Genomic DNA, 24,507 nt, shown 5'->3' on the forward strand with positions numbered 1-24,507 from the left:
CGCGACCTTCCCTTCCGGTGGGAGTTCCCGTGAGAAACCTTGAGTGGGGGGCGTCGGGGAGAGGAATTAGCGAGCCTCCGGACGCGGCTGTGCTGTCGCCCTTTATTCCTGTGCCTCACGGGTGGGCGGAGAGTGTCACCTGTACAACGCAGGCGGAAGCGGCGCGCTGGGCAGTTTCTAGAGACGCGGCCGCGCGTGCGGATTCGGCCAGTTGGGCGTCGGGAATTCGGAGGGCAGGCCCCAGGTTTGTGTTGCCGTCACCTTTAACCTTATCGTCATAGAGTCGGGGGGGGGGTTCCTTGTCCCCCACTTCGAGCGTTTCTCGCCGCCTCGGCTTCTACGTTGTAACGGCTTTTTTTTTCAGCCTTTGGTCTCTCCGCAGCTTCCGTTACTAACGCGTTCATCTGATAACATTCGTGGGGTCTCCTCCATTGAGTCAGGATTGTTTTCAACCTTGAAAACCTGGAACTCCTTTTGCGAATTGAATTGTGCGCGGTATCTCAGCTAAAAAAAAAAAAAAAAAGATTAAGTAATTAAAAGTTTGACTCTTGATGAATTCGGACTTGGAACGAGTTTAGATGAAGGTACAGTTCTTAGCACTTTATTTCGGTGTTTTGCTTTAGTGGACAGGATTGAGAGGATCGTGGTTTGCGTGGACTAGAGTTTGCAAACGGAAACTTTTTCGGCTTTCTCGGGATGCAGTGTCGGCATGCTTTTCAGTGAAACTAAACCAAAAGCTGGAAAGTAGATAAGTGGAGAGTTTTTTTCTTAAGAGTTGAATCATCAGTAACATCTGACAATTACTTGTGTTCCTCATCACAAATTTATAAGACAAGAAGCCCTTAAAATTTATAACAAAAACTAAATTACAACACTGCCCGTTTAACTCCTAGGCTGCGGCAAGAGCATTAGAGAAGTGGATGCCCTTGGTAAAATAGTGAATTTGGTTCTAGGGTTTTCTGTGCGCGAAAAAGGATAGGTGCAAAGCTGTAACCTTCCTCATTGATGAAATAGCTACAAAGAATTGAACTATATTTACCCAGATGACAGGAAAAGTTATTTCCTGAAGGTCTGTGTTAATCTAGCACAAATTAATGCTTTGAACGGCTCCAAATATACCTAACATTTGGTATATAACACATTAAGTGGATCTCGTGGTTTTATTTTATTTATTTTTTACTTTTTAATAAAATATATGTTTATTGATTTCAGAGAGAGGAAAGGAGAGGGAGAGAAAGAGATAGAAACTTCAATGATGAAAGAGTCATTGATCGGCTCTGGACTGGGGATTGAGCTCGCAACCCCGGCATGTGCCCTGACCGGGAATCGAACCCCTATTGCCTGGATCCCAGGTCGGCACTCAACCGCTGAGCCACGCCTGGCCAAGCTATTAGTTTTTTAAAGTAATTTTTTATTTAAAAATGAGACGTGAATGACATGTTTGCTGAACATCGAAAGTTACTTATATACAAGATTAATTTCAAAGTTTTTGGTGTTCAAAGACCTTCCTGGTAGGATCTCTGTCTTCATTTCCAATTTCATTTCCTTCCACTACCACTTGTGTATTTTATCTTTAACAGTAACTCTACTCCTTATAGTTCCCATACATTTGTGCTTTTGCACATGCTTCCCTTATACTGCGAATATTCCTTATTGAGTCGTAGAAACCTACTTTAAAACCTAGCTCAAATTCACCTTCTGGAAGACTTCTTTGACCATCTTCTTTTTACTCATTTTTGCTTTGTATCTTGTATACACTTACCACTTAAATTACTGCAATTTTCATGCTGTGCTAGGCAGAGTATTACAAGTGTGGGGGCATCCTAACCCCAGGATCAAGGCACTTAATTAATAGGGGCTCCTGTTGCCTATAGAACTGAGCATGTTCTCTTTAGTTTAATTTGAAAAGCATTTAGTCTTCTGCCTCCAGCCTTCCTATCAAGCCAGTAAAAGCTTGCAGAACTCAACAAATCTTTGCAAAATATAACATATAAAGAAGTATCTGTAATGCAAAGAAATAAGAGGGTGGATGGAGTATGCCTGCTCCTAAGACTCTCATTAGTCATTTTATTTTTGCTTGTGTCCATATCACGCTATCTTAATTACTGTAGCTTTATCGGAAGTGAAAGGTTAAGGTCGGTGATGTGCGGGCAGGCTAAATAGCCACCTCAGACAGTGAATAAAGAAAAATTGAATTTATTTAAGAAAAAGGGGATGGGGATATCCAAAAGGAAGGCCTACATGGCACTGAGCCAAAAGGCATTGGGTCCAGCATAGTAGCAAAAATATACTTAGGACCATGAAACAAAGAAGGTGCATAGAGGAGGCAACGGAATAACCTAGGCTGGGCTGCTTTGACTCACAGAGAAGTCAGAGAGAAGGGGGCCTTGGAGATAGGTTCAGGGGGTTAGCTCCGGACGATCTGCCACTGTCCGTTGCTTCCCTGGTTGCAAGTCTCATGGGGTCCCCTCCGAGGGAAGAAGAGTGAAGGAGATGGTACTGGTGTTCTTCCTGATGGGGAGCCAGTGCTGGGTCCTCTGTCCCAAGTGTATTTCTCTCCTGCAGGTGGAAATCTTAGGGGAGGTCTCAGGGGAGTGTCTCAATAGAATATTCATCGGCTTTCCAGTTGTGCTCTTTCAGGGTCATGGTCTCAACTGATTGGTCTGTGACATGGCAGGGGGTCATTAGTCAAGGTAGCTGGTCCAGTGGCAGCCATCACACCACTTCTCTGGTTTTGCTGCTTTTCTGGGCCTGGAGCTGAAATACAACTCAGGCCTAGATGCTATCTTTAGGGAAGAAATGCTCAGGGTGGTCTAAATCACATGACCAGCCATATGGTAGGGGAGGATAGGTTACCCTGGGGACAAGGTTCTTGTTTTCCCAGTTTGCCCCTTGCTAGGCATGGGGGCTTTCTGCCCTGATGAGTTCCTGTACCTGGCTCATTGTCCTTGCTCTGTTCATGTCTATCTAACAGGAAGTACTCAACTTTATTCTTTTTTTGAGATTAGAATCTTGCAAGTTCCACAAAAACTCCTTCTAGGATTTGGATGTGTCGCTCAATTTAGGGAAAACTGACTTAACAATATTAAGTCAATCAATGAGCATGCTTATCTCTCTATTTAGATCTTCCTTGGTTCCTCTCAGCATTGTTTTGTTTTCAGTGTAGAGGTCTTGACATATTTTATTAGATTTATTCCTGTATTTGATGTTTTATGCTATAAAAAATATTTTTAAAAATTTATTTTTTAATTGTTCTAGTATTAAATATAATTGATATTTGACTATTGACCTTGCTAAATTAATAATTGCAATCGTTGTTTGGAAATCCTTTTGGATTTTCTATGTACATAACATGTCATCTATAAATAATGACAATTTTACTTATTCTTTTCAAGATTTTTTTTTTTCTTGCATTATTGACCCGACTAGAACTTCTAGTACAATGATGAAGAGAAGTGGTGAAAGGATTGGCCTGGTATTAACACAATCCTGCTAAATTCTAGTAGTTTTTTATTGGGGGTGGGGGGGGAGAGGACATTCCTTAGGGTGTGGCCCTTCTTCCAAAGGCATGGCTCCCTGGTGTCTCAACTGAAAGTCCAGGTAGGTCTTTACCAAGTTACCTTTACTAGGCTTAAATTTCAGTTCTGTTCTTAACTCTGCGAAACTACAATAATCTCTTCTCAGCTCTTTAGACTCCCAACTGTTACTTTCTGCTAGGTCGTTTAGATTCTTGCTCTTTAGAGGTGCTGGGGATTAGGGAGATATTTGTATGCAAATCTGGGGCCTTATTTCGCTGTGGTTCCCTCATCTCCCAAATTGTGTCTCTTGAGTTCCAACTGCTTTGGCAACTCAGGACTCCTGTCTCCTTAGTTCAGTATGCTGTTGTTTTCTGCTTGGGCTTTTTCTAAAAAGTGTCCTCAGGGGTAAAGCCTTTTAATTATATAATTGTTTTCACTGAGAGTGTTTATTTAACATGCTTAAAGGCTACTCTGTTGTGCCTAGATTTATCAGTCTTATTTTTAATTCTTGCCAATCTGATAAAACCTGGAGCTGAGTTGGTTTAAAAGCTGAGTAGGATTTGGATAGGCAAAAATGACTTTCAGGTAGGAAAACAATGTGAGCACAAGTATAGTGCGGAGGAATTAAAAGCTTAAGGTAAAGTAGTTTGAAGCACCGGGTTTATATAAGGGATACTGTATTAATTTTCCAGGAGGAAAGGGTATACATTTCCCTCTGAAGGTTTGTGTCTGAAAGTAACTCCTAATAGCTTGCAATTTCTTTGAGACCTCATGTTTTATTTAAATATTAATGTGAATTTTGTTTTCTTCTCTATGATATATTCCTCTTTGGTTTAAAAAGGTGTCTGGGACGTATTTTACTCTAATGGGCATCTGGAAAAGGAAGTCATTGGTGTTATTTTTTTTTTTTTTTTTTTGCTTTTTTTTTGTTTTTCTCTTAGCTAAAGAAATGTTTTATATCATTTCCCTTCAGAAATATATTTTCGGTTCATTAACAACATTTTCAGTGTGCTTTCCATTATTTGCCTACGTTTGAAGGGATTCCAAGATGCCAAAGCTCCTGTATGCTTTATTTTTAAATGATGTTTAGACTTACAGAGCATATTTACTTTCAGGTGAAGGGAATCTACTTAGTGACAATTTAGTGATTAATTTCCAAGCAGTTTTGCTTTGCTGGTTGTATGTAATGCTCAAATGGGCTGGGCAGAGACTATATAAGCTTTTTCTTTTTTTCTCCTTGAGAGAGAGAGAGACAGAGAGAGAGATTGAGATTTGTTGTTCCACTTATTTATTGGTTGATTCTTGTATGTGCCCCGACCTGGGATCAAACCTGAAATCTTGGTGAATCGTGATGACACTCTAACCAACTGAGCCACCCTGCCAGGACTGGAATTCTTTTTTTAAGCCTGAATGTGCAACAGTCTTTTATATTGTGATTTTGGGTTTTAGTTATCTCTTTGCCAAAAAGGAATCCATCGATGGGGGGGGGGGGTGGTAGAGGGGTAGTCACAGGTGTGAGGCGCGATGGGAAATAGATTTGAGATGTATTTAGAAGGTATGTTTGATCCAATTTGGTAATTAAATCTGGGGACTTTGGGAATTTAGAACTACCCCTAGATTTCTGATTTGGAAAACTGGGTATTTGACAGTGCCATTTACTAAGAAAGGGAACATGTGTAAAGCAAGTTTATGGAGAAAATATGAGTATGGTTTTAAATTTCTTGAATTGAGGAACCTGTGAAACATGCAACTGGAGGTACTTAATAGGCAATTAGGTATATGGGCTGGAGCTCAGGAATGTAGGGGGAAATTAGCCTATAAGTGTGAGTTGAATCCAAGTTTGTGCCCGTAGAGCAAGTGAGAAGAGTCCTGGATGTCATGAAAAACTTCCAGCCCTAACCAGTGTGGCTCGGTTGAGCAGTGTCCCATACACTGTGAGGTCGGAGGTCCCCAGTTCAGTTCCCAGTCTGGGCACATTCCCCAGTAGGGGGCTTGCAGGAGGCAGCCAGATAGATGTTTCTCTCTCTCTCAAAATCAATAGATACATATTTTAAAAAGAAATGTCCAAACCTGTAGAGAATTTTTATTTGAGCCAAACTGATGGCATATGCTGGGGAGCAAGATGTCAAATGCTCTAGAGAATAACAGTTTTGAAGTTTCTTTTATACATTTGAAATTAAGGAGGGGACATAAGAAAGATTACACGAAGGCCAGAGAAAGCAAGTCAGGGATTGAATTAAAGAATAGTCAAGGTTATTTGCTCTCTTGAGATTGGTTAATTTTAGAAGGAGGGGTCTAAAAGGGGTATTTCAAAGGTGTGTTAAACTAAATGCATTGAAACAATGGACAGGGCTTGCTTAAGACAAAGATTAAACCTTTTACTAAAAAGTTATAGGCCTGGGGCATGACTACCCACCTTGACCTGCCCAGTTAGGAATTTAGGATCAGATCACGCTGTGAGGTTACTTTCCATAAAACCCCTTCTTTTTTCCTCATGGGGAATTGTGCTTTGGAGGAACACAGATACTTTAGAAGCAGGTGGGGAAAATGTTTGAAAAGAAGACTGGCAAAGACTAGGAGGAGAAAATAGGTCTTGGAATCATAGGACTCAAGGAAGGAGATAATTTCAAGGAGGGAAAGAGTGGTTCCGAGAAAGGGCAGTAGCTTTGGAGGTTGGATCCGTGAATGTGTTTAAATGCTTATATATGAGAGGAATCAATAAGGAGAGGAAGAAGAGTTGAAGATGCAGATGATAACTGGCTCTGTAGGAAGGCAGTGGTAGGGAGAGGTAGGGAGTACAGGTGATTGCATTAACATCAGATAGAAAGCTTTACATTTTCTAAGACTATCTGATAAATTAAAAATAAACTTGTAGGTTTGGTGGTATTATGCTGTAGTCAGACCAGGGGAAATAGAAGCAGAGAAGACCAGTCTTAGAAGAAAGCATAGAGGTGTATCTGTCAGAGAAGTAAGTGGAAGGTAAAGCTCTGTTGGAGAAGAGTAGATGAAGGAAAGAAAGTCAGTATTGGTAACATGAGAACCTCGAGGCCAAGCTATTAAAGACCCTTTTGTGTTGCCCGGCTGGGTGTGGCTCAGCCGTTGAGCATCTCTCAACATTGATGTTTCAACTCTCTCTCCCCCTCTCCCTTCCTCTCTCTCCCCCTCTCCCTTCCTCTCTCTGAAATCAATTAAAAAAAAAATTTTTTTTTTTTTTTTAAAGACCCTTTTGTGCTGTTAGCAGCAGGAAAGTGGCACAAGGTGTTAGCCTCAGTTCTTGAGTTCTGGCTAAGAGAAGAATTCAAGACTCAAATTATAAGAGGAAGTTTTTTTGGAAAGTCACAGAGGTAGAAGTGAGCTGGGGAGGGGTGGGGAAGAGGAAGTTCTGACTTTAAAATCAGAACTCTTCATCAATTCACATTTTATTTTAGGGATCTGGAAGCTGTTCCCCAAGAAGAAAGCCATTATTTGGGAACTGGAGAATTCCCTTAGTCAGATACTGAAATGAAAGAATCACCAACAGAGGGTGAATGTGACAAGGCAATGTCACCACAGCTGCTGCAGCCGGACGAAATTAAGACAGAACCCGACAATGCTCAGGTAAAATTAGTACCTTGTTTTCTTTTTTCTAGAGCAGCGTTGAATTGTAAATTTTAGTTATTTAGATGTTCGTTTATTGGTTGAAAATTTTAAATCCCATGGCATTTGATCAAATAATACAAGGTATGCGGTGTTCAGTGCCAAAACAAGTATGTACAAGAATGTGATTTGAGAGAATGAGTTGTTCGGAATTGGGTGTTTGGATCGATAAAAGGATACTATGGGCCTATCTAAGGATAACACATTTTTTTGTTTTTTTTCTTAACTTGAAGCAATAGAAAAACCAATTATATGTTTTTATGCTACTGCCTCTATTAAGTTGTAGAATAAATACATTTTAAATTCTTAGAATTATTTCCTGTATAATTTTTTAGTCCAAATTAGTTTCATGTTTTTATTCTTAAACTTTTGTAGACATTGCATGCTAAAGAACCTATAAAGCATTAATTGAGCCTGGCCAGCATGGCTCAGTGGTTGAGCATCAACCTATGGTCCAGGAGATCACAGTTTGATTCCCAGTCAGGGCACATGCCCGGTTTGGGGTTTGATCCTCAGCAGGGGGCATGCAGGAGGCAGCCGATCAATGACTCTCATTATTGATGTTTCTATCTCTCTCTCCCTCTCCCTCCCTCTCTCTGAAGTCAATAAAGATATTTTTTTAAAAACCCAAAAAACATTGATTCAAGCTGTGATATTCTTTAAGTAGCGCCAAATTTTCCTTGCAATATGACCTAGCTGAAATTTCTAATGAAACAAAAAGTAAATCCAGTTTTAATTTATTTATAATATTCTGCTTAAAGATACCCTAAAGTAAGGATAATGACTCTCATTGAGTTGGTGACAGTGTATTGTCCATCTAGGAAGCATCTGTTGCTTTTTCAACCCATATACATTCAAAAATAGATCAAGTTTAGATAGATTGCCTGCTGCTATGAAAAAAACCTTCCTTTGTAAAACTCATTCAGCCCAATCTAACAATTTTTGTGTTCAAGGTCTTTATGGAGACAATTGGCTGAAGTCACATTTAGGTACAATAGAAAATAATGTAGTAATTGATTGGTGTTATTAGCCAAAGGTCACCAAAAGGGAAGTGCTTACCTATGTACCATGGTTCAGTTCAATTATACAATTCACTGAAGAGACTTGAGCATAGTTTATCATTTTCTGTCAAATATGTGCTTGTTTAAAACATGTTGTATTCATTATTTTCAATGTGTTTTTTTTAGGAGTATTGTCAAGCCCAACAGTCCAAAACTAAGGAGAATGAACAGAAAATAAACACTGCGTTTTCAGACCGTGGTAATAGAATTATTTAAATTAGTCATATTCATTCTGACCAGTATGATAGCCAATTTATTCTACTTTTTTAGAATGCCTTTGAATAGTGCATTGTTTTGAGTTTTAAGTCCAGAAGTAACTTCTAAAATAAAATGAAAAAAATGCATACTTAGTTTTATGTAAATACTAAATTTCTCCCTTCCTGTTTGGCATTTATAGCTTCACAGACGACTGCAGGCATGCAGGCTTCTCTGGCATCATCTGGCATGAATAAAATGCTTCCTTCAGTTTCAACAACAGGTATTCAGGTTTCCTGTTCTGGCTGTAAAAAAATCCTCCAGAAGGGGCAAACTGCTTTTCAGAGAAAGGGGTCTACGCAGCTTTTTTGCTCCACACTGTGCATCACTGAATACATTTCATCTGGTAGTTTATCAGCTCTTCCCAAGAGAACTTGTGCAAACTGCTCAAGGTATATAATTCTAAATTACGCCCCCTTTTACTTCCCTACCTAGATCTTGATTAGAGGGTTGGCTGTTGTTTTCTACATTTTCATTTTTTTCTGAAGAAGTATCACCTTGATTTAGGGAAAAGAAGCTGCTTCTGCTTTCAGTTTCTCTAATAGAGTCTTTAGAAATAGTTTTTTGTTTATTGAGAGATTTGCAGAATTTAAAATTTGAGTTCTGTTTCTCTTCAACTTTAAACAATGTGACTTTAAAGCTTATATGCCCATTTTATTTTATCATTTAACTGTAGGGAGCTACCTACTAAAAAATTAATCGTATAACAGTTATTTTGGACCTTCCAAGGTATAAAAATTATGTTTCTTTTGCAATGGTAAATGAAGTTATTTCATTCTCTTGAAAATTCAACAGCCATAGGTAATCATGGATAGATGGATGTAATCTTTTCAAGATTTTCATGAGCTATTGTTTTGGTCTTAGTTGGTTACTTTTATACATGTGTGAGTTATTTTAAAATAAGAGAAAGTAAGTAGTAGTAATTTCCTAATTCGTGAAGAATGTCCAAAACTTTGAACTGTACCTGAGATGTTTGAGAGTCTTATCTAGTATAATTCTGGTTTGTTAATACTCATTAAATAATAATGCTAAATTTTAAATGTCTTTGTTTCAGAACAAGAAAACACAGTAGGCCACAAATTCTTTTCAAATAATGTCTTGTTTGGGAATCAGATTGCCATAATGTGGATTTTCTTTTTGGTCTTTCTTTAAAGATTTTTTAAATTGATTTTAGAGCTAGAGGAACATCAATCAGCTGCCTTCTACATGCCCCCTACTAGGAATGGATCCTGAAACCCAGGCTTATGCCCTAACCGGGAATCAAACCAGCAACCTTTTGGTGCATGGGATGATACCCAATCAACTGAGCCACACCGGCCAGGGCCTAATTTGAATCTTTTTTTAAAATATATCTTTATTGATTACAGAGAGAGAAGAACATCAGTGATGAGTCACTGATTGGCTGCCTCCTGCACTCCCCCAACTGGGGATTGAGCCCGCAACCCAGGCACGTACCCTGACCGGGAATCGAACCCCGATTGCCTGGATCCTAGGTCGACGCTCAACCGCTGAGCCACACCAGGCCGGGCAATTTGAATCTTGATTCCTCCATTTACAGCTACATTTTGCTACTCAAAGTGTGATCCTTGCACAACTGTATTAGCATCAATGGGGAGGTTGTTAGAAATGCAGAATCTCTGGTCTCACCCAGACCTACTGAATCAGAACTGCCTTTGTCCCCAGGTGTTTGACATACAGTAGACCTCTCTTATCCACAGGGGATATGTTCCAATTCCCCCCCATGGATGCCTGAAACCACAGATAGTACCAAACCCCATATACACTATGTTTTTTCCTGTACGTACATCCTTATGATAAAGTTTTATAAACTAGGCTCAGTAAGAGTAACAATAATAACTAATAATAAAATAGAAGAATTGTAACAATATACTACAATAAAAGTTAAGTGAATGTGATTTCTTACTCAAAATATTGCACTGTACTCATCCCTGTGATGATGCAGTGACCCCAGGTAATGAAACTACGGGAAGCAAAACCTTGGATCAGGGGCACTACTGTACATGCTGAAGTTTGAAAAGGATTGAGAACTTCTTTTGTAATATTCGCATGTGTTTTGTTAAATGTACATAAGAATTATGAGTATTAAATAATACATTTTGTGATCAGAACAATACTGGCATGTAACAAGAACTCACTCATAAATGTTGGGTGTCACTGTTACTATTCTCTTAACAAACTCACAAACTCTTTATTGGTTGCTTCAGTTCCTCGTTTGGCTGCTGCTTCAAATGTTACCCATTGCTTCAAGTCTTACTCCCCGGAACGTGACTTACCTTTCTCTTGTCCTTTCTCAGCCCTTTAATACTATACTTTGCCTTTTTTCTTGTGTTTGGTTTTTTTTTTTGTTTATTAATCCTCACCCGAGAATATTTTTTTCATTGATTTTTTAGAAAGAGTGGAAGGGAGAGAGGAAGAGAAAAACATCGATATGAGAGAGACACAATGATTGGTTGCCTCCTGCATGTGCCCCAACCAGGGCTGGGCATCAAACCTGCAACCCAGGTACGTGCCCTTGACTGGGAATTGAACCCAAGACCCTTTGGTCTATGGGCCAACACTCTAACCACTGAGCCAAACTGGCCAGGGTGACTTTTCTTTTTTTTTTTTTGCTCTGGCTGTATGGCAATTTCTTTAGCCTGCTTTCTTCTTCTGCAGAATCATAAAACTGGACCTTAGAGATCATCCAGTCCAAACATTTTCTTTTGGTTTTGAGGAAACTGAGGCCCTGAGAAATTAAGGTATCATGTTGCTATGTTTGCAATGACGTTATACATCTTTAGCAGACAGATTGAAAAGGCTGAAGCAGGAAGGATTTAGTGTGTATGTTGTTTTCAAAGGCAAATAAATTGAACATGAGCAAAAATATGAAAGTTTTGCTTCCTTTGGAATAAAAATTTTTTTCATACAAAATACTATTTTATAGATGGTAGTAATGCCTAGGCTAGGAGAGGCCATCCATTGTTTAGAGGAACCTATGCTTTTTTCAGAATTTTTTTTTTATTCCACATTCATTAGTCTCATATTAACATATAGCTTTCAGGATTTTAGCTAATTATCTGTTACTGTTAAGGTTTGATAGCATTGATTTTAAATCTGTTTTGAGTTAATGAAGTTCTTACTGTAGTTCATGAATGAGATGAAAAAATAGCTTTGTAAATGAAATTTTAAATCATGTTAGAAAGGAGACTTTTTTTTGAGAGCTATGTATTTAACGCTAAACCCTTACTTATAGGATAACTGTTCAGATCTATGCTCAGAGTTTGTTTAAGCTAGTTTTAGGCATTGTAACAAATTTCACTTTTTGAGTTTTTATAAGACCTTAGTAGATTAGAAGCCAGCAATCTAATATACTAATAGCATAAACCAGTAAGCATTTTCAGAGTTCCATGTTTCTGTCAATGCAGTACATTCTGCCTCTCTTCCCATCTGGTTAATTTTGTTTCTTAAAGGTCTGCCTCAAATATCTTTACCTCTTTTCTGTTCCCACACCATTCCTTACTTTTTTACTACCCTCCACCTACCCAGATTAATTGTTCCATGGTCTGTTTTTTAGTGTTCATAACTCCCAAAGCATTGATCATAAAATTAGTGTTTTTAAAGAATTGATACTGCCCAGTTTAGACAGTGAACTTCTTAAGATTACAAACTAGATTATAGTCATCTTTATTTCTTATTTATTTTAAATATGTCTTTATGGATTTCAGGGAGAGAGAGAGAGAAGAAACATCAGTGATGAGAGAGTCATTGATCGGCTGCCTCCAGCATACCCCTTACTGGGGATTGCACCTGCACCCCAGGCATGTGCCCTCACCAGGAATCAAAACGCAATCTCCTGGATCATACATAGGTCAGTGTTCAGCTGCTGAGCCACGCCGGCTGGGCGCTAGTCATATTTATATCCCTATTGCCTAAACACTGCCTGGCACACAGTGAACCCTAGAATTTTTATCATGAAGTACAAGGATAACACAACTCAGACTGCATTTAGAGCTGTGTTTTAAACGAGTAAAATGAGTGATGATGTGATAATGAAATGAACCTGTTATTTTTGGTACCATTTGTTTAAAAGGATAGAAAAACCATACATAATATACTAAAACTTTGTAAATGTTGAACTGTTAAAAGTGTTGATTTCAGGGGTATTTCATCAGAAAAACTTATCCTGAAATAGTCATATTCTGAGGGTTCTAGGTAGCTAGGTATGTTGGTGGTTTCCTGTAGCGGCAGTTCTCAAATTTTTGCTTTCCAGACCCCTTTACACTCTTGAAAATTATTGAAGACTCAAAGCATTGTAGTTTTAGGTAGGTTATATCTAACAATATATACTATGTTAGAAATTAAAAATGAGAAATTTTAAAACTATTAACTGATTTAAAATAATAAACTCAGTGCATGCTGACATAAATATTTTCATGAAAAATAGCCATATATATTTTTTTAATTTCATGAGGAGAAATTTTAAGAAAAATTTAGTGAGCATTGTTTTTATCAGTTTTACGAAACACTTTAATGTCTGGCTGGGTTTTCATATCTCCTTCTGTATCCAGTTTGAGGCAAAATATTGTTTTGGCCAAAGTCTAAAGAAAATCTGGCCTTACAAAATATGTAATTGGAAAAAGGAGGAGTGTTCTTCTAGTCTTTCAAAAGGAGGATGCTCTTCTTTGATACATCAAAAAAACAAGTGGTAGGTTTTTAAAGGTTAGTTGTAATGTATAATCTGAGACCTTATCAATGAAGTTCTTGTACTGCTAAGTTAAAATTCATTGGTCTATTTGTACTTTGGCTCTTTTACCCATAAATGATTTTTGTTACATGCAATCGTTGAAAAATGAGTTATGCAGATGTTGACACATTTCGTTATGCAACATTTTTTAAATCACATTTGTGCTTTAAAATCACTAATCTCATCAGGAAAGTCAGTCTAAGTGATGGGTAGTGATTAAGCTAGAGGTAGCAGATACAAGTTTTCCAAAATTCTTATTTTCGATGAAAGCTCAGATTTTTATCATTGGCAAGGAATACTGCCAGTTTTCTTTGAAGTAACAGTCTTACTTTATTCATTTTTGAGAAAATATCTGCCAGGCATCTATTTCTGGATAATAGCTGTTCTTTCAAGTAAAAATGTGTTTCATGGAAAAAGTAGCTAACTTAGGTTTTAAGTCTTAACATTCCCACATGTGGTTTTCCTTGAGACAACCATCATACTTGGGTGCACAGGGCTAATACTTTATGCCTATGTCCCGTTTCATCACACAGAATATTAAAAAGATGTGGTATACTCAAGGATCAGGTTTAATAAAGTAAGTACTTGGCAGTGAATAACACTAGTACCAGTACATTTTGGTGGCACTGCCTTAATTTGTGCTAAGGCTCTGGAAGGTTTTTTTGTGTTTGTTTTTTTTTAATATATCTTTATTGATTTTAGAGAGAGGGAGGGAGAGGGGGAGAGAGAGAGATACAAACATCAGTGATGAGAGAGTCATTGACTGGCTGCCTCCTGCACGCCCCTGACTGGGGATCGAGCCCGAAACCCGGGCATGTGCCCTGACCCGGAATCGAACCCTGATCACCTGGATCCTAGGTCGATGCTCAACCGCTGAGCCACGCCCAACCATGCGGCTGTGGAAGTTTTACCCCTATTTTTCCCCCCTCCCAACTTATTGAGGTGAAATTCGCATAACAAAAAACATTTCAGAGCATTTAGTACACTGACAGTGCTGTACAACTACCACCTCTATCTAGTTCCAAAACATTTCTGTCACTCCAAAGTAAAATGCCTTATTTTTTTCTCCCCATTTCCCTCTCCTTTCCCCTCAGCCCCTGGCAACCACCAACCTGCATTCTATCTATGTATCTCTTCTGGATATTTCATGTAAATGGGATCCTACATGTGATCTTTTGTGCCTGGCTTCTTTCCCTTAACATGTTTTCAAGCTTCATCCATGTTGTAGTATGTATATCAGTACTTCATTTAAAAATTTTTTTTAGCTGAATAATATTCCACTGCATGCATATACCACAATTTCCTTATCCTTTCACTCATTGAACATTTAGGCTGTTTTTATCTAACGTAAATAGTGCTGTTATGAACATGCATGTACATGTACTTTTTATAAGTACTTGTTTTCAATTTTTTGGGGTGTAAACCTAGGCATGGAATTATAAGGGCCCACCACTGCTTTTCAAATGTACAGTGGAAAAGGCAAATGACATCTTAATATGGAAATAGTTGATTTTGTGAATTCCCTAAAAGTATCTGAGGGGGTCCCCAGGGATTTGCAGACCATACTTTGAAATCTTCTGTCCTATAGATTCCAGAGTTGGTCAGGTATATGTGACTTCTTATTTATTATCACTAGCAGCAGCTAACACAGGTTAGGTAATCCTTAAAACTGCACCATCAGATGTGTTTTATAATCCCTACTTTATAGATGAGTAAATTAACATTTAGGGAGTAAAAATGACATATAAGTAAAAGAACTAGATACCAAATTCAGGTTTTCTTATTTCAAGGCTGATATTGTTACTATTTCACAGTTCTTCCGGTAAATGAAACAGTAGGGGAGGGAGTTGTTTGAGGGAGTGATTTAGCTTATGGAGAGAAATTATAATTATGGTAAAACTGTTTAATGGTGCCCTTGTTATTTATTTTTAGGGACATTTTAAATCTAAAGGATGTCATCAGTGTCCAGCTGAAAGATACTACCTCTAGCAAAAATTTTTGCAGCCAGTCTTGTCTAAGAAAACTGTCTGTTAACCTATGTACTAATAGCATTTCAACCACATGCAGCATGTGTCAGAAGACTACTCTCGTAAGTTGTAATTTTTTTCACCTTTAGGGACTCTGACTGATCTGCTTAAATACTAGAATTCTTAAAGAATCTTTTTATTTTTTTACCCTAGATTCAATATGAAGTAGAATATCAGAATGTGAAACACACTCTTTGCAGTAATGCCTGTTTTTCAAAGTTTCACTCTGCCAACAACCTCATCATGAACTGTTGTGAGAACTGTGGAGCTTACTGTTACACTAGTTCTGATCTGTTCCATATACTGCAGATGGAAGGACAGTCCCATTACTTAAACAGTTTAAAGAGTATTACAGCATGTCAACAGGTATGAATAAAGATCTGTTGCCTAGCCCTAGCTGGTTTGCTCAAATGGTTAGCGTCGGCCCACAGACTTGCGGGTCTCAGGTTCAGCTCCAGTCAAGGGCATGTACGATGTATCTCTCTCACATCGATGTTTCTCTCTCTCTCTCGCCCCCCTCCACTCTCTGAAAAGCAATGGAAAAAACATCCTCAGGTGAGGATAAAAAAAGACCTGTTGCCTCAAGTGAGGACAACTCCATTTGAATCTGACTGTGTAAGACTCAGATGCAAAATGAAGACTGAGTTCCTTCCATTAGTTGGCTCTGAATGAATTCACTTCTGGAAAATGTGGGGATATGGATTTTAGTACCATTGGGAACAGTTTCAGTTGGTAAAATGGTGAAGGAGATGAAATAAAAGAGTTCTGATAGTTCCTTCTTGTATAATAATTCATGATAAGTGCTAGATGGAGATTTTCCTAAAGAATCTCAGGTGATCATCTTACCTTGAAGAAAGACAAACAGATGGAAGCTTGTTTATAAACTACAAATAAAGATAGCAAAAATAATAGTAGTCTACTGGTAAGACTTAGCCACAAAAGTGTTTTTGTTTTTAATTCCATGTATTTCTTTACACCTAAGCAAGGTTAAGGTGAATCAAGAATGTCGTGCTTTTTCTGAGTCATAAGAGGAAGAAATAAACCAATGAGAAATAACCCCCCACCGTTGATAGGAGAGCCTTGGGGTGGTTCTGAGCAGAGAAGCTTTGGTAAATGGAGATGAACACTGGTCTGAGCCCCTTTCATGAGCTGGGACTATCATATATCCTGTTTAGATGATGCTTTGAGACCTGACTGTATCCTTATAAATTTATAAATTCTTTCATAAAAACAAGCCATTGAAGATGGGAGTCTTAATAAACCACAATACAAATAGGTCATTTGTGCCCTAGCTGGTGTTGCTCAGTGGTTGGAGTGTTGGCCCTCTTACTGAAGGGTCCTGGGTTCAGTTCCAGCCAAGGGCATATACTTTGGTTGCAAGCTTAATACCTGGCCTCAGTCGGGGCATGTGCGGGAGGCAGCCAGTTGATGCGTCTCTCCCACATGGATGTTTCTCTCTCTCTCCCCCCCCCCCCCCTTCCACTCTCTCTGAAAAGCAATAGAAAGAATATCCTTGAATGAGGACTTTTTAAAAAAAATCAAATAGGTGATTTGTGAGCCATATCTTTTTTATGGCGGACTGCGCACACCAGAGAATATCATGTCTTGGGAGCAGAAACGGGAGAATGGAAGGCATGAAAATCTTTCAAAGACAAGAAATGCCATTCCTTGTTTTCCTTCTTTATCCCTCACACTTAATAGTTCTTGTCCTGTTTTTAAGAGCCTGTATTGTGTGCTGACTTATTCAGCTTATGTGATGGAGCAGGGCTGATTTGGGAAGAGTTAAAAGCACTACTTAGCCCAGCCAGTGTGGATCAGTGGATTGAGCATAGTCCCATGCACCAAGAGGTCACTGGTTTGATTCCCAGTCAGGCATATGCCTGGGTTTGGGGCTTGATCCCCAGTAGGGGGTATGCAGGAGACAGCCTATTGATGTTTATCATCGATGTTTCCCTCTCCCTTCCTCGCTCTCAAAAAATCAAAAACGTTAAAACAAAAAAGCACCACCTAACACTATGCGTAGCATTTAAGATATTGTGTAACACTGGTGATGGAGAAAATTCAGATTGTTAGTGATTGTGATCAGGAATTAGAAAATGTTCAAATCTATCAATCTTAAAATGGGGTGACTTCTTAAAAAATAGATTGTTTGGCCCGGCCAGGCATGGCTCAGTGGTTGAGCATTGACCTAGGATCCAGGCGATCAGGGTTTGATTCCCAGTCAGGGCACATGCCTGGATTACGGGCTGCAGCCGATCAATGACTCTCTTGTCATTGATGTTTCTCTCTCTCTCTCTCTCTCTCTCTCTCTCTCCTTCCCTCTCTCTGAAATCAATAAAGATATAAAAATATTTTTAAAATTTAAAAAATGGATTGTTTGGTAGAAATGTAATTATTTTAGCTACATCTTAATAGAGTATATTATTTTAAGTATTAGCTTCCCATATGAATAATTAATTATAAATTATACCACTATTGTTGGTTAATGTTATGTACTGGTGAATTGTTAGAGGTTTCTCAAAACCTAGTAATTCATACTAATAAAGGATAAAAATACAAATTTTCAAAATTATATTCTGCTTTTTCTCTCATTGTTTCTTTGCCAATATCCTATTCTTTCACAGAAAAAGAAAATTTGTATAAGGTATTTCATTTGTCTGTGTGCTTTGTGCCCACAAAAGCAGTTCTATTTCATCATTGCCCATCAAGTCCAAGAATGATGTTCCTGTTTCACTAGAAGGAATAGGTGATGAACCTCACAGTTTCTCTCCTTTTCCTTTGCACACTTACTGCTTATTGAACACACTGTATTCTCTATCTCTTACTGCTTTTATGCTTTCAGTAGGCTTGCAATTTTTACCATGTAAGTTGGCCTAGAAAAAGTGACTCCCACAGCATCTTGTAAGGTGTGTTAAGCCCTTTTCCAGCTCCTCAGCACCAATAAAAGGCTTTCCTAAGTTGATGCCCAAACAGGCATTGAGGAAAAACCTATAGTTATAAGACTTTTCTTTATTCATAAAATTGGCTTTTCATTGCTTGGGATGGTGAACATCTTCTGTGACCACTTTTTTCATTGCTTTCACGTGTATTATAATTGCCATTAATATATCAGACATAATACAAAATAGTTATCTAATAGACTGATCAATTTCCTGCATTTCAACATTGTAACTCATGATGCCTTTTCTGGTTTTTAAGAAGATAAAAATGTGCCTCACTGTCATTATTTGTAGAGCAGTGGTATTGGGTATATTTTCTTGATAGTATGTTAAAAATTTGTCATATACCAAGACTATATTATTTTAATCTCTAACAGAAACCAGCCAGAACACTTACATCTGGTCTTTGCAAATCATTGAAGTCCTCAGATGAAATGATTGAGATTACCAATGACTTGGGGAAGACAGAGCTTTTCTGCTCTGTTAATTGTTTCTCTGCTTACAGTAAAGCTAAGATGGAATCTTCTACAGGTAATATTTGCTTAGTAATCAGAGGTTTAGTAACTACTGAAGAATATTACTGCTTCATTTAATTTATAACCTTGATTCATTTCCAAATTAGATTTAAAAGTCAGAACCATTCAAAATGTGTTACAAAGAAATGGTTTCCAGTGTTTTTGTATAAAAGGGAGACTATTTCATCACCAGAGATTTATTATTTGTAAAGATTGTTGTATTAGAAACTTGTGCTTAGCCCTGCTTTGTAAAAACAAGGCTATTAAAATTTTCACGTGAAAGTAGAGGCAGTTGGAACTACTTTGAAGTTCACTAATAGAAAAGTACAGATAATCCAGGGCCAACTATGTATTCCATCAAAGAACCACATATAGGACCAGTGGTGCTATTTACAGTCAGTAGACTGAATGATGCCCCTGGGGCTTATACATCTTGCAAACTGGCTTATTATCGAAATCTCTACAATACTAGTTTAGATAACAAACTACCTCCATTTGTATTGAGGTTTGTGAATCCTGGAAGAGTTAGAAGTGATACCCATTAGGAGATTGTGTAGGAGTCTCTTTTCTGTTCTTCATGGGTAATTTCACAGAAAAAAATTTGCTTGAAAGTTCAAGCAAATAGTATAAAGACTGAGGAATTGTGTGCAAAGGTAAAAGATACAAAGTGATAGGAAATGTAAATTATTGTTTTAACACTATTATTGATGTTATCCTAAAGGACCTGATTATCCCTAAGCCCTAAAAAAATGACTCCAATACCCATGGATACCTAAAGCTATTAGATGTTTGCATTGTTCTTTGAAACACTTATTAAAACAGTGCTTTCTGATTGATGCTTTCTGATGGATTCTCCCTGGTTTATAAGAAATCTTTTATTTTTATCAGTAAATGTTTCCATGGCGCACACTACTTCAACAGAGTTCCTTTCCCCAGAGAATCACCTTTCTCCAAAGAAAGATACAACTCCAGTTATAAGCAATATAATGTCATTGGCAGATACTCATGTTGCCCTGCCCATCATGAACTCTGAAGTCTTACAAGGTAAAAATTGATGTTATTTGACATACATAGTTTTGCCATGCTTGATTAATCTATGTTCTAAGTTTTCTTTGTGTTGCCTGATATGAAAGCAGCAATTATTGTTTATGATGCTATTTTCTAGATTGTGGTATAAGATCTTGAATTTATGCTTTAACAGGTACAGTTTCTTCAGAAAGAGGAAATGTCCTATTGGATGTAAGTTGTTGTTTGGGGGGGGGGAGAGAACACTGTCTTCTCTTTCTTAAACTTTTCTATAATCATTTTGTGCGTGCATGTGTGTGTGTATCTAAGTATATTAATTCCTGTTTTGATCCTAGAGCTCAAAAAACTAAAACAATAAACACCTTTTGGTGTATATTGTTTTGTAAATCTCAGATTTAAATTTATTATTAAGAATATTTAAAGAGAAGTATTATTAATCATAGTTTTTCCTTTGGGTTCTTTATTTTAATATTTATTAAGCAATTCTACTACCTGAGCAATAAAATTTTTTATTATAATTACATACCAGAAAACCCTTTGAACAATTGATATTGAATCTAGATTGGAAATAGATAAGGTATAAATAACTGTTAATGTTTCCCCACAGTGGAGCTCATACTGTAACTTACCCATTCTCTTTATTGTGTTATTAGAATAGAGGTGTTTGATATTTTAATTGATTTTTTGAAAACTGTTAAAACAAATGTTATTTTATCATTTTTTCCTAAAGGTTTCTAAGAGTTCACCCAGTGACTCAAGTAGTGGTGTTGCTAATAGAGGGGTGGAACAGCTAAGCCTTTTGCCATCTTCATCAGTACTCAGTCAGCGTACACCCCCTATAGAAGTACAGAAAGAGCAAGTGTCAAACGAAGATGCTACACGCAATAAGAAATCTGTGAAAATAAGTAATAGACTATGTAACCCAAAATTTACATCTAAAGTACAAAAAGTTAAAGGTAAATCCCAAAGCATTAAAAAATTTTGGTGTTCAAATTTTCAGAAGTTAGGAACCACTGTTAAAAAGGATATGACATTCTGTTATTCGTGTCAGTTGTTCTGCCAGAAAAAATACAGCTATGGAGGAGAGTCATTTGCAACCCATGGAAGTTGTAATTGGAAAAAAACTCTGAAAAATTTCAGAAAGCATGAAAAAAGTATAATGCATTTGAAGTCATTGCAGTTTTGGAGGGAATATCAGTTTTGTGATGCTGTCAATGACAATTTATCTGTTCATTCAAAAGAAATTGAAGCAAATAAAAAGTACCTAAAGCTTACAATTGAAAATATTTTATTTCTTGGAAAGCAATGTTTGCCCTTAAGAGGAAAGGACCAGTCTATTTCATCTGTGAATAAAGGCCATTTTTTAGAATTGTTAGAAATCAGAGCAAAAGATAAAGGAGAAGAAATATATAGACTTATGAATTCACAAGTTGACTTCTATAATAGTACGGAAATTCAAAATAATATTATTGAAATAATAAAGACTGAAATGTTGCAAGATATTGTGAATGAGATCAATGTCTCCTCAGCTTTTTCAATAATATGTGATGAGGCAACTTATAGTGCCACTAAAGAACAGTTTTCAATTTGTGTAAGATACCCAGAAAAAACACCAAAGGCTGTCTTAATTAAAGAAAGATTCTTGGGTTTCATAGATGTTGAAGAGAGGACTGGAACCAGCCTTCACAGGACTATCACAACTTACCTGCAGCAAATTGGAGTTGATTTGAATAAAATACGAGGCCAGGCCTATGAGAGTATCACTAATTTGAGGGAAAAATTCAATAAAAGTGCAGCAGAATTCAAGAAGGAAGAGCCAAGAGCTTTATACATACATTGTTATGCCCATTTTTTGGATTTAGCAGTAATTAGGTTTTGTAAAGAAGTAAAAGAACTCCGAAGTGCTCTAAATACTCTCAACTCTTTGTTCAACACTATTCATATGTCTGGGGAAATGTCTGCAAATTTTCAAAAGGTATGTAAGCTGAGTCAGAACAAAACATGCAAGAAACATCTATCACAGTCATGTTGGACACTCCATGATCATACATTACTGTCTGTGATTGAGGGTCTTCCAGAGATTATTGAAACACTGGAAGTTCTATCAAGCCATTCTTCTAACACAAGTTTGGCTGATGAATTGAGTGATTTGTTGACAATGGTTTCCAAATTTGAATTCATCTTTTGTTTGAAGTTTCTTTATCGATTATTAAGTGTTACAGCAATTCTTTCCAAAGAGCTTCGAAGTGAAACCATAGACATTTTTTCTTTGTCTTCAAAAATAGAAGCAATTTTGGAATGTTTATCATCTGAAAAAAATGATGTCTGTTTCAAAATTATCTGGGATGGAGCAGAAGAAATATGTCAAAAAATAACCTGTAAAGGTTTCGAAGTTGAAAGACCTTCTTTTCATAAAAGAAGAAAAATTCAGAAGACAGTAGCTCTTGGCAATTCAGACATGTTTTTTCCTACCTCAACAGAAGAACAATATAAAATTAGTATTTATTACCAAGGATTAGATACTATATTACAGAATTTAAAACTATGTTTTTCAGAATTTGATTATTGCAAAGTGAAGCAGATTTCAGAACTGTTATTTAAATGGAATGAACCATTAAATGAAGCAACAGCCAAACATGTCCAAGAATTTTATAAACTTGATGCAGACATCATCCCAGAACTTAGATTTTATCGGCAATATGCAAAGCTCAACTTTGTCATAGACAATGATCATATCAATTTCCTCAGTCTTGGTTATTTGTTTATTCAGCATGGTCTTCATAACAATATTCCTTGCATATCAAAGCTATTATATATTGCTCTGTCTTGGCCAGTTACTTCAGCAAGTGTTGAAAACTCATTTTCTATACTGCCTCGACTTAAAACATATTTATGTAATACCATGGGACAAGAGAAGCTTAGTGGCTTGGCCCTAATGGCTGTTGAACAGGAATTAGTAAATAAACTGCTGGAGCCTGAAAGACTCAATGGAATTGTGGAAAAGTTTATATGTCAGATGAAGGAAGTATAGTATTTGCTCATTGAATTTACCTGAATTTTGTATTTCTATTGGAATATAAGTTTTTGTTTCAAAATTTTGTCTCAAGAAAATTTATATTTAACTTGCCTTTTTCACTTTACATGGTATTTTTGAGATTGTCCCATGTCAGTACATAGTTTAATTCTTTCTGTACAGTTGCACAAGATTTAATTGTATGGGTGTACCATAATATATTGGAATAGTTCCTACTAAACAGACATTTTAATTGTTTTGTTAGCATAAATAATGCTGCATTTAATAACCTTGCACATAGGTCATACTGCACATTAGTAAGTTACTGTAAGATAAAATTTTAAGTTAGAGTTACTATGTCAAAAGATTTGTGCATTTTTATTTTTGGTTGGCACATTGTTTTCTGCAAGGATTGTGCTGATTTACAGTCCTGGCAACAATATGTGAGAGTCAATACACAGACATGTAATGGCTAACAGTGTTTCATTCCTTGTTTAGAGCTAACCACTCCAAAATTGTTGGGTAATGTCACTTAGTGTAATTAATTGTAACATATTCTTTTAAATAAATCGATTTATTGATGTTTATTTTTTTTAAAAAATGTGAGTCAAATATTTCGATCTTTGCTGATCATTTGTCAAAGGTATTTTAATCTCTGGACATTAAATCAGTGAAATTTTGTACTTTCACTTAAGAATAATGTTGGGCCCGGCCGGGCATCGCTCAGCAGTTGAGCACTGACCTAGGGTCCAGGCGATCGGGGTTCGATTCCCGGTCAGGGCACATGCCCGGGTTGCAGGCTAGGCAGCCGATCAATGACTCTCTCATCATTGATGTTTCTATCTCTCTCTCTCCTCCTTTCCTCGCTCTGAAATCAGTAAAAATATATTTTTTTTTAAAAAATAAGGTTGGGTATCTGCTTGAGCCATTTTGTATTCTCCTTTTCTGTGAACTGTAACATTTAAACATTAAAACCAAGTATTGCTGTGTTTTTGCATGAAACGCTGACAAAGTAGTCTGCACAGTCCCAAAATAAGAGTAGGTAGTGACAAATTCAAAAGCAAGTATAAGACCCCCTGAATGGTACTATCTGTATAGGTCATGGAGGACAAGCAACGGGCTGGCTGATGGCCTTGAGAATAGGTCCCCAAATCAACAGGTTTCCATTGGAAAGCATGCAGGCCAGTTTGAAAACAGCCAAAACAGGCAAGGTTCCTGAGGGATGCCAGTATGCAGGAAAGTTTAAGGGAACTGCTATTCTGAAGACGTTGGGTTAGGCTAGGTCCTTATGAACTCTTGAAACTAACAAACCTAAGCTTCACTCCAAAACAAAACCCATTTAAGGAGAAACTGCTGGCTGTAGATACCAAATTGAGCAGAACAGGCAGGGACAACGGGCAGAGGAAAGACAACGTGGACGATCTCAGTAAAAAAAAAAAAGGATTTCATGAGCCTTGAGGCAAGAAAAGTTATTTTCCCTTTCCCTCCCTCCTAAAAAGAAAATGAATTTCCCATAAAAGCACCAAAGAATTGTAAAGTGCAAGGGGGTTGGGGGAAGTCTGCAGTAATGTCAACATTAAAATTTTTTAACAATTGTGAAATATGCAAAATAAAATATAGAACCAAGTAAATCCTTACAAAACAAGTATCTGTTTCAAACCAAGCTCAATGAAATTAAGAAAATGCTCGATTGAGCATCATCCCATGCACCAAGAAGACACTGGTTCAATCCCCAGTTGGTGTGCGTGTGGGAGGCAACTGATCAATGTTTCT

General features: G+C 37.3%; 1 protein-coding gene across 6 annotated transcripts; it reads left to right on the forward strand.

Moving 5' to 3' along the window:
- Positions 1 to 86: 86 nt before the first annotated feature.
- ZMYM1 (zinc finger MYM-type containing 1) lies at positions 87 to 22,823 on the forward strand. Of its 6 annotated transcripts, none has more exons than XM_016218119.2 (10): positions 87 to 244; positions 6,947 to 7,115; positions 8,342 to 8,414; positions 8,613 to 8,862; positions 15,147 to 15,303; positions 15,395 to 15,607; positions 18,558 to 18,711; positions 19,584 to 19,739; positions 19,897 to 19,934; positions 20,452 to 22,823. In XM_016218119.2, the coding sequence occupies exons 2-10, from the start codon at positions 7,020 to 7,022 to the stop codon at positions 22,750 to 22,752; spliced, it is 3,438 nt and encodes a 1,145-aa protein (XP_016073605.2). In that variant the 5' UTR covers positions 87 to 244; positions 6,947 to 7,019; the 3' UTR covers positions 22,753 to 22,823. The 6 variants fall into 6 exon arrangements, with proteins under 6 accessions (XP_016073605.2, XP_016073624.2, XP_016073615.2 ...); XM_016218138.2 differs by having other exon boundaries at positions 8,342 to 8,411; XM_016218129.2 differs by lacking the exon at positions 87 to 244 and adding an exon at positions 338 to 584.
- The last annotated feature ends 1,684 nt before the right edge of the window (positions 22,824 to 24,507 follow it).

The sequence above is a fragment of the Miniopterus natalensis genome, chromosome 9, assembly GCF_054644295.1.
Source record: "Miniopterus natalensis isolate mMinNat1 chromosome 9, mMinNat1.hap1, whole genome shotgun sequence".
NCBI lineage: Eukaryota > Metazoa > Chordata > Mammalia > Chiroptera > Miniopteridae > Miniopterus > Miniopterus natalensis.

Excerpts from the sequence above, each read along its gene's own strand:
- ZMYM1 (XM_016218119.2), top strand. The coding sequence starts at position 7,020 with ATGAAAGAATCACCAACAGAGGGTGAATGTGACAAGGCAATGTCACCA. Across the intron at positions 8,863-15,146 it reads ACTTGTGCAAACTGCTCAAG|GGACATTTTAAATCTAAAGG; the intron begins GTATATAATTCT and ends ATTTATTTTTAG. Across the intron at positions 18,712-19,583 it reads TAAGATGGAATCTTCTACAG|TAAATGTTTCCATGGCGCAC; the intron begins GTAATATTTGCT and ends TATTTTTATCAG.